The sequence below is a fragment of the Dysidea avara genome, chromosome 7 (assembly GCF_963678975.1).
Source record: "Dysidea avara chromosome 7, odDysAvar1.4, whole genome shotgun sequence".
NCBI classification, from domain to species: Eukaryota; Metazoa; Porifera; class Demospongiae; order Dictyoceratida; family Dysideidae; genus Dysidea; species Dysidea avara.
In genome coordinates this window covers 35,463,387-35,473,208 of record NC_089278.1, presented here as the reverse complement: position 1 = coordinate 35,473,208, position 9,822 = coordinate 35,463,387, and the positions used below count along the sequence as shown (strand labels likewise).

At 38.7% G+C, this 9,822-nt stretch overlaps 1 protein-coding gene across 5 annotated transcripts in view; it reads left to right on the top strand.

Moving 5' to 3' along the window:
* Positions 1 to 416: 416 nt before the first annotated feature.
* LOC136261851 (lysosomal alpha-mannosidase-like) overlaps positions 417 to 9,822 on the top strand; it is a 28,499-nt gene continuing 19,093 nt past the window's right edge. For all 5 annotated transcript variants that reach the window (XR_010704035.1, XM_066055930.1, XM_066055931.1 and 2 more), the window contains exons 1-3: positions 417 to 575; positions 626 to 777; positions 7,554 to 7,662. Coding sequence is in view for 4 of the 5 variants with exons in the window: in XM_066055930.1 (XP_065912002.1) it covers positions 443 to 575; positions 626 to 777; positions 7,554 to 7,662 (394 nt within the window). In the remaining variant the exon portion in view is untranslated. The remainder of the gene's footprint in view (positions 576 to 625; positions 778 to 7,553; positions 7,663 to 9,822) is intronic.

Here is a 9,822-nt window from a genome sequence, read left to right as displayed (position 1 = left end):
TTGTATTTTTGGGTGGAGGTGACTGGTACAGAGTGGTTGCACTCCACCATGTGTATGCTGTTTTTGCCATTTGTAAGATGCTAAATGCATGTAATTATTTAACAGCCTTCTATGGAGGTGACCTTTATTCAGAGGGTCTTACAATTAAGGTTATGCTGTGTTCCATGTATTAAGATATTTAGTAATATAAAACTATATCAGTAGGGCCATAGATACTACACCCTCCAGTGGGTGTGGTATCTATGGTAGGGCACACAAAAGTAAGTTTAGGCTTACAAAGAAAAGTATCCATAGTGTTGTTCTCAGCATAGTCCTCCTTTGGATTAAATTCATCTATGCATATATAGATAATATATACCTCATAAGTTATATATTATCTATGATTGAATCAGACACTTAAACGGAGTAGTATCCGGAGCCGTGTAAAGTTGTCACGTGCGCAATGAGTGCAATCGGAGTCTTACTCCTAGCAGCTGTGTTGTACGTACAAAGTGAAGCGCTAAACGTTCACGTGGTACCGCACACACACGACGATGTTGGCTGGTTAAAAACTGTCGATCAGTACTATTATGGCGGTGAGTTGGCAGGTGACCTTTCAGTCACGTGATTCACTTCCTTATTGCAGCCAACACTATCATGCAGCATGCTGGAGTACAATACATACTGGACTCTGTGGTGAAACAGTTAGCTAAAAATGAAAACAGAACATTCATATATGTGGAGATGGCATTCTTCATGCGTTGGTGGAGAGAGCAGACAAACAACACTAAAAATCTAGTAAGTGCTTCCTGGGGTGTCATGTACACTGATTCTGCCAGGTCCTATGTTTTTCTGGGAAAATATGCGCATTTTCCGTAACATTTACTAATTCCTTGTCCACTACCTGGATCAGTTTTTATTATGGATTTCATATTTCTAATTTGAAATACAATAATCTTATTGGTAGGGCTGTATTTGTAGTAACTAAAGTTATTCCTGTCATTGAAATAGGTATCAAACCTGAAGTCTATACATCTCATAAATTAAAGATAGTGATACTTTAATAGAACAGTCAACCATTATTCTAACGGCAGAATCATTCCAACTACTGGGACTGCAGCAAATCTTCAGTTTGTCTGGATAGTAATTAGAATTTGGTATCCTGATATTTTATTATTCAGATATTTGTTTAATAGTAAATTACAAGTGTGAAATGACTTTGATTACCAACTATATTTCAACAAGATGGCCTGTTGTGCTATTTTAAACTGATTATAAAGACAACTATGCCATTAATTTTACTTCAGGAACAAAGTGGAAAGTATGTGGCAATTATTTGAAATGTTACCAAATAGTTTGGTATTCGTTCATAATTCCCTACTAACTATGACATACTACTTTAATAGAACAATCACAATTACTTAAACTTTAAAAGGGCAACCTATGTAACAATGATGATAGGAATAATGTAAGCTACTGCTTTGCAGCATAATAGCTAGCTGTGTACCGTGACTATAGAATGCAACAGAATCTACCAGTGTGTCAAGAATGCACCAATACTACCTAACACAAAGCCTATATGTCTACAGATTAACAACCCCTCACTGTCAACGATATGTTGTAATAATCTTCATACTTATTTAAATTTTTTTTGCAAATATTTCATTGTTATCTACAGAATAATTTCTTTACCATAATAACCTCCCACCCTCACCAGCTTTCAGGATTGCCCTGGGCACAAGGTCTGACTCTCCATGCATGCAACTACTGGAATGAAGGTCAAATTTTAACCTCCGAAGCTTTTTGAGAGAAAGCTACCAAAACTGTGAAGCTTTGTTGAATATGTCATGTTAGTATTTACTAATCAAAATTGATGGGTCTATACTCACATTTAGTACAGGCTCTAACACAAATGCTTAAATTGTAAATATACCAAAATTTATCAAAGTTGGTTACATGCTTCCAGCTAGCAGTTTAAGGAAGCACATACTTTTGACTGATTAGACATGCCAGTATCCATGGTTACGAAGCTTTGGAGGAATAAAACAACCTTCAATAGTTGCAAAACCTTTGAAGTTCCAAAGTTTTGTCCCAGCCCAAGTATTTTGCAAGAAACATGAGCCCATCCATGTGGACTCTTTATTACACATTTGCTTTAAAGTACTGTTACAAGTGCATGTACCTAGCTAGCTACTGCACTGGTGTTTGTGTAGCTTATTAGACTAATTAAAGCTAGTTATTGTGATTGTGCTGGCAGGCCTGGGTGTACACCCCTGGCTGGTTATGTGTCAAACTTAATTTTGTCCGAGGGGTCAGCAACGGGGTAAAACTCACGTACAAGATTTTAAATCTTGAGATTTACAGAAATTTATAAAGATTTACAGAGATTTATATAGATTTTCAGATTTACTGATTTTTACAGATTTGTCAAGATTTTCTCAGATTTATAAAGACTTACTCTGCAGATTTATCAAGATTTTCAAGAGTTTTGTTGTTGACAGGCATAAGCTGCATGTTTATATAGACTATATATCATCACATAATTTCATATGTAAGAAATAGTCTTGTAGAACCATTTGCGACCGGGATCCTTGCTGCAATCAAAAGCAATCAAAAGGTAAATTTACACTAAATCAAGCAATCAAGAGGCCCTAAAATTGGATGATCAAGTACCTTAGCCAGCACACGAGAGTAAGACTTAGCTAAATCGCAAAGCAATCAAGGCACCTTTTCGGATGGAATCAAATGATCAATTTCACCGATCAAAAATCTTTATCCCAGTTGCAAAGACTGTGGGTAATGACTACCCCTTGTACTATGAAAGTTTATACCATGTGTTCTATTAATTATTTTACATTTAATTGCAACTAAATTAATGAAGTCTGAAAAGTACATCAATATAACAATAAGCTACAAACTCTTTTGACAGTTAGCTATTATATACAATGCCACTTATTTCCTTTCTTAACTGTACTGCTAATGCAGCTCAGATGATATCACTCTTTACACTTGTTACATAATACCATCTTGGTTCCATCATCTGAGTTTCTGTAGCAGCAAAATACATCTATTGTGATTGCATTAAGAACTCCAATTCTCCTCTGTCTTACCACAGGGAATGGCTGGATAACACCATTTTCTAAACATCTTAGTGATTTCTCATAACCTATTGCCAGTTGTTGTACACAAAAGTACTGGAGTTTTCACCATGAGCAAGTGCTGCACAGTATGCAGCAGCAAACACACCACAGTCATTTTCTCCAGCCTGCTTGTAATTAGTATTAGCAAATCTTACTGTAATGTGCTTCTTTGATGTTTTTGAAGTGATTTTGTGCTTTGGTGCAATGAAAAATCATATATAGTTACATCATGTCAGAACCTGGATCCATTGTAGCTAGCTAGATACCGTTATCCAGTGGTTTCCGTTTCCATGCAATTTTTGCGCTACATCAGTGTGGAAGTTGCTGCAAGCTCGGCTGAGTGTCTCAGTGTTACTAGTGGGGTCACTCGATCGAGGTGTCACTTTCATTGCAATTCACTCCATCACTGCTTCTATCGAATTGTCCCTTGGATTGCCCACACCTTCACCGCCAGATGATTAAGCAGGCAATAGCCTTGTTGAATTCATGCATTGAATTGATGCCTTGCTTGATGCTGCTAGCGTAAGCGACCGATTATCGAACACAATTCTTACTATCGTCTGTAAAACCCACCTGGAATGTCATGTTAACTTGCAATTTTCACCAGGAGTTATCACTGTTCTCAACGAGAGTCTATGTAAAACTTCAGCATTCAACTCCGTTTACTTTCCGTTTTATGAACGCATTTTCAAATGACGTGAATTACCGATTATTGAACAGCATTACCAATTATCGAACATGCATACATTTTCCATAGATGAATTATCGAATAATGCACACCTTTACTACCACACTGATTGGAGCGCAATCTCTACAGTCGTCATGTTATAACTATGTGATAACGGAAGTATCATGATAATGTAGTTCAAATATGATTGTGATACAAACGCGTGCATGTGAGTTAGCTATATATTTACAAATAACACTATGCGTGCACAGATAAAGTGTCAATACAAATAGGACAATAACGCTCCCTGTGGTCTTTGTCCACGACACATTCCTCTGCACAATCTTCATGCAGCCATCTTCCACATGGGCAAGGTATCCAGACTGCTCCATCTCTGGCCAGCACGTCTTCTTCATAAGTTACAAAGCACATACAGCAAGTGTTAGGGTTGATAGCTTCATTATCGTTGGCTAATCTCAGGGTGTCATCATCAGCTGTTGAACTATCTGCTACAGTTGAAGATTGTGTTTCCAAGTCCTGGTTATCACTCCCTTCTTCTACAACCGGTGGTTGATCTGATACAGGGGTTCGTTTTGAAGCAGGTACTTCATCATCAGTTGTTGGTGGCCGTTTTTTGCTACGATTACGAGTCACACTTCTAGAACTACCAGCTTTCTTAGCCTTTTCATTTGCTTTCTTCTGCTTGTCTTCAACCTTTCTTCTCGTTTCTTCTTTTTTCTTCCAGCATTTGCAATCTTGCTTTCCTCTTCTCTTTCACGTTTCTTCCTTTCCTTCTCCTCAGCTGCTTTCTTTTTATCCTCCTCCTTTTTCCGTGGTTGGGCTAAGCAAGTTTCACTAGTAAGCAGTCGGGCTTTGGGAAGAGACTTTTTAGCTACATTAGCCTGCTCATTGATAGTAGGATGCACAAGATATTGTGACAGTGGAGAAACTGTAGAACTGCTACTGATTAGTACTGGCTGAGTAGCATCGGTAGCATTACCAGAACTGGTTACTTGCTGTGAGGTTCCATTTAAACCTATAAGCATCATGCATAAATAATAGATAAGCTATTGTTGAACAACATGTCTTTTATATCACCTTCTGATGTGTGTGTTGTATCACAGGTTATATTACTGGAATGGGCTACACCTGCTTGACCATCAAGCAAACTTGACTCAGGGTGATTAGCCTTCAGCCACTGGATATAGTCTGGATCAATGGAAAGGTCGAAACCTTCCCTGTATCGCCTTTGAAAATGTTCTTGTTCCAGAGTGAATGTATTGTCCAGAATAGTTTCACTTGCATCATCACAATTGTCATCATACACACCTGCAAAGTACAGTCAAAACAATTAATGTATAAGCTAATAGAACTCACATATTGGCTCCAACATAGACACATCTTCAAAATAAGCAGCCGATGGTAACCCCTCATCAACATTAGTTGTAGAATTTGGCATTGCAGGGTTATCAAAACCAACTATGACTGTGCTCAGGGAGTTTGATTGGTGTGAAGTGGGCAGCTCGACTGATTGCTGAGAGGCAGGTAGCTCTACTGAGTGGCAGGAAGTGTGCATCTCAATTGACTGGCGGGAAGTGAGTGAGTTGGCTAAGTTGCCATCATTTACTGCAATCACAGAAGCATTAAAAGGATACATCCCACACTTTCTAAAACCAGCAATCAAATTAGCTGGTGTTACTGCATTTAGCCTTGCCTTTGAAAAAAGACCATTGAAATTAAATTTGGTGATGACCCTTCCTGGATTCTGCTGAATAAATTGGTGGCATATACTTCTCCAATGCGACTTCAATGGTGAAAACACACTACAATCTAGAGGCTGGGCATCATGCGTAGTATGAGGAGGAAGACAAAGAATTATAACATCTCTTTCACAAGCACTCTGGATCAGCTCATACTGATAGTGTGTGCTATGCCCATCCAGCAAGAGAATAAGTGGGCGTGCTGCAACAGCATGTTTCAAAAAATGTTGAGTCAGCCAGCTTTGGAACAATTCAGTAGTAATCCAACCCTTATCACTCAGTCCATAACTTGTTCCTGGTACTTCACCTCTTGTCCATGCATGACACAGCTTTTTTGCATCAAAAATGATCATCGGTGAAATCACTTGACCAGCAGCATTGCCACAGGCTACCACTGTTACTTGCCCCTTCCTTCCTGTTGACCTCACTCGTACCTTCTTACTGCCTTTCTTAGCCACCACATTCAGTGCTTTCAGGTCCAGTGGAACACCACTTTCATCAACATTATAAATCTGGTGTGGTGCATTCATCAATCCATTCTTGTCAAGGACATCTTTAAGCAAATTGAAATAATGCTGCATTGTTTCTGCATTAACTGCATCCATCCTACTATGAGCTGTGTTATCTCCTCTCCTCAAAGATAAATCTCCCTGCCTTTCTATGAAATTCCTCCACCATCCCTGGCTGATTTTGGTGCCTCTTAATGTATTCTTATCACGTGCAACTCCTTCTGCAATAGCCAATACTTCCTTTCCAGTCTTCCCATAGCCTACCTCAGAACAGTGTTTCAAGAACGTTGCCAAAGTGTTCTCCTCCACTGGATTCAAGTACCTGACTGGTCCGGGGTTCACATTGTGAACAACACGTCTGCTAACTCTATCGTACAATGTGGTGGAAGGAACATTGTTACGCTCTGCTGCTTCATGAACGGACATCAAGCCAGATGCTGCCATTTCCATGGCTCGCTGCATTTGCTCCAGTGTATACTGTTTTCTTTTCTTTTTAGGTGGTGAAAAGTGACTGATTGCTTGTCGTGTAGTGCAATTTCTTCGGCATTTCCTCCTGTTTCTTTTAGCCTTTCTTCGTCCACCTGCCATTTGGAACCGATTTTCAAAACACACCCTACAAAAATACGCATTTCTTATAAAATTTATGCTTATAAAACTCCTCTAGAGTTAGTACGCTATAATACCTTGATGGGTAAATCTGGTGCTGATTTCCTGTTACACCCGCCAATTAACAGCTGCCGAATAATTCTGTAAACTTCTGAATTTGTTACGGTTTTAAAAAAAATTTAATTTGTTTGATATTAGGTACCGTTCGATAATAGGTCACTTATGCTACTTGTTTCCTCGAGCATAATTCTTTCTTCTCCATTTCATAGACAACTGCAAACTGAATAGGATGTGAGAGTGTAATTACATAAGTGACCTAAACCTTCTATCAATCTTACACTTGCAACTAGCACGCGGTAACACCTTCAAAAACGTGCTGCGACTATGACGCATTAATCACGTGCAATGCGTTTACGTAAAGTTACGGAAGATTGCGGATAATTTTCATTAGAGGATTTAAGATTTACAAAGATTTATATCTAGATTTTTACTGTAGTGTACGAGATTTACGCTTGGTTGCGGACCCCTTGATTTTGTCATTTGTTAATAATTGAGATATTAGTGCAGTACTAGTGCATAGAGGATAACATGGCTATGCTATAACAAAGAAGTAAACAAACCAGTGCAATTAGGGTTCTAGCAATAAAAAGTAGTGAAACAAGAATATGAATGATTGTAGCTATTGCAACACAGCTATGTAGGAAAATTCCTACTTTGGCATTGAACAGATAGTGGTAACTTGCCAATGTAGGGATTTTGCCACAAAGTTATGTTGTAACAGCTACCATCACTCATAATTGTTGTTTCACTACTTTTTACTAATGGAAATCATTTTAAATTTTAATTGCACTGTAATAATGAGGTCAAGCTATACTATATTCATGTTGTATAGGTGAAGCAGTTATTAGATCGTGGTCAGTTGGAGTTCATTAATGGTGGATGGTGTATGAATGATGAGGCCACTACTGACTACAATGCTATAATAGACCAGATGAGTCTTGGTTAGTTTAAAGTGCTAGTGTAGTATTGTAATGCATTTGCCTATGTACACATCTCCATGTTTGTGACTGGCTGAACAAATGTGACTGGCTGAGCAAATGTGACTGGCTAAGCAAATGTGACTGGCTGAGTAAATGTGACTGGCTGAGCAAATGTGACTGGCTGAGTCATTCTATTTTATTGCTTCTCTGTTATCTATTTATACAAGTACAAGAAAAAATTAGGAATTTTAAATTAGAGTAGAGACAGTGTATAGTACTACAATAAAGAGTACTAAAACAAGCTGGATCGGAGTAGTACGTAATGTCCAAATGCTGTAAAAAATAAGAAGTGAATATTCCTACTGTGCATTGAGTGTAGCATAGTAGGGTTATTCATTTCTTATTGTTTTACAGTATTTGGACATCACTTTTATTTATTGTTTATTTATTAATGCTTTACAGCACAAGTGCTGAAGGTCTGTAGGACACCTGGTCCTACAGCCTGCTCAAAGACTTTAGCTACATAAGGTGTGTTTGAAAAGTTGGAGAAAGGAGAAAAAATCCATGACTGAACCTAGGTAGCCTCGAACCTGCAGCCATCTGATTTACGCTCAAACGCTTACAGGAGTCTACCAGGTGGTCATTACGTACTACTCCGATCTAGCTTGGGTCAGTACTTTTTATTGCAGCACTATACACTGTCCCTACTCTAATTTAAAACTCCTAATTTTTTCTTATACTTGTTTGTGGAGTTTTTTTTGCAAGCTCATGACCAAGAGTTAATCACAGCACTATTATACTAGATTATGACTCATACAATAACAACTGATCAGTGGGCGTGGCTATACATAAGCCTGCAGACAATAATTGACATGGATTCGTGCATACCTACGGACCGATGAATGGGCATGGCTACCATATGTCTACAGACAGTAATTTACGTAAGTGGGCGTGGCTCATGAAAGAAGCAGGGATATGCTATGACGTGTAGTAACATGTCCACAGTTAATTTAGCATGTGGGGTCAGACTCGAATAATCTGTAAAGCGGGACCTGGATGACCCGACTCGGTTTACTAAATAAACTATATTTATTGACTTGCACATTGCTATATAGTTCGCCGTGAGTTGCTCTCTCTGATCGATATCAACAGTGAGTCATGTACGCATGTGTTCAAATAGTTTGGTGCAACCTGTGTCCACGTGTGTTCGAATAGTTTGATGCAATATACACTGGTAGATGGAAGCCGTACTGTAGTCTATTAACACTCAGCGGTAGAACCTTGACTGATGGCCATGGTAAAGAAGGATAAAAGGTAAGACAATAGCGCAAGCATTGTATGTTCATCAATATACCAAAGGTTTTTTCTTAAGCGAACTAGAAACGTTTGTGCGAAAGAATTAGGGCTGTAGCTGTAGCCAGTTTTCCGCTACGCTTGACTGAAGGCGTCAGGCAGGCAGGCAGTAGAAAATTCCGTTGAATAACTTTAAAAAAATTCTGTAGCAACTTGACAGAAACGTTTCAGGTCGATCTGAAGACACTTTTGGGCTTGGTTTTACTCAACCAACACTGTCATCTCATTGTAAGGAAAAATCGCAGCAGGTTTTTGAGTTATATTATATCACGGATCGTCCCCACACCTCCGATGTCACTACTATACAGTACTATCGCACTGTATGATGTGACCATCTCAGCAAAAACCTGACTTGTTTGCACAACTTCCAAATTTGTTTTATTTTCCCAGCATTATCTGCAGTATTCAAGGAATGGATCACCAAAGTTTCAGCCTTCTGTAGTGGAATTATAGTGCTAGACAGTATGAAGAGCAAGATAATCGATTTGTATAGCAACTATAAAGTACAGGTGCTTACATTCGCAGTGATAACTTTTGGGTTTTGTGTTAGTCTATAAAATGCAATTTGACTTAAAATGTTCACCATGGATTAGCAAATCAGCCAAGGTAGGGTGTTAGCCCTGTAGTCACTTACGCGTATGGGTATGAAGGCATTTTGCTGAAGAAATGACGATGATCTTGCTTACGTTTACCGCATTGCGAACAAATGCACGTGACACAAATACTGTTGGGGCTACAGAAAGATTTTCGAACTCTCCTTGTGCAGGTGAATAAGATGGTGTATAGTTTTAATCAATTTGAATCTTCCTTCTCTGATTATTAGCCCAG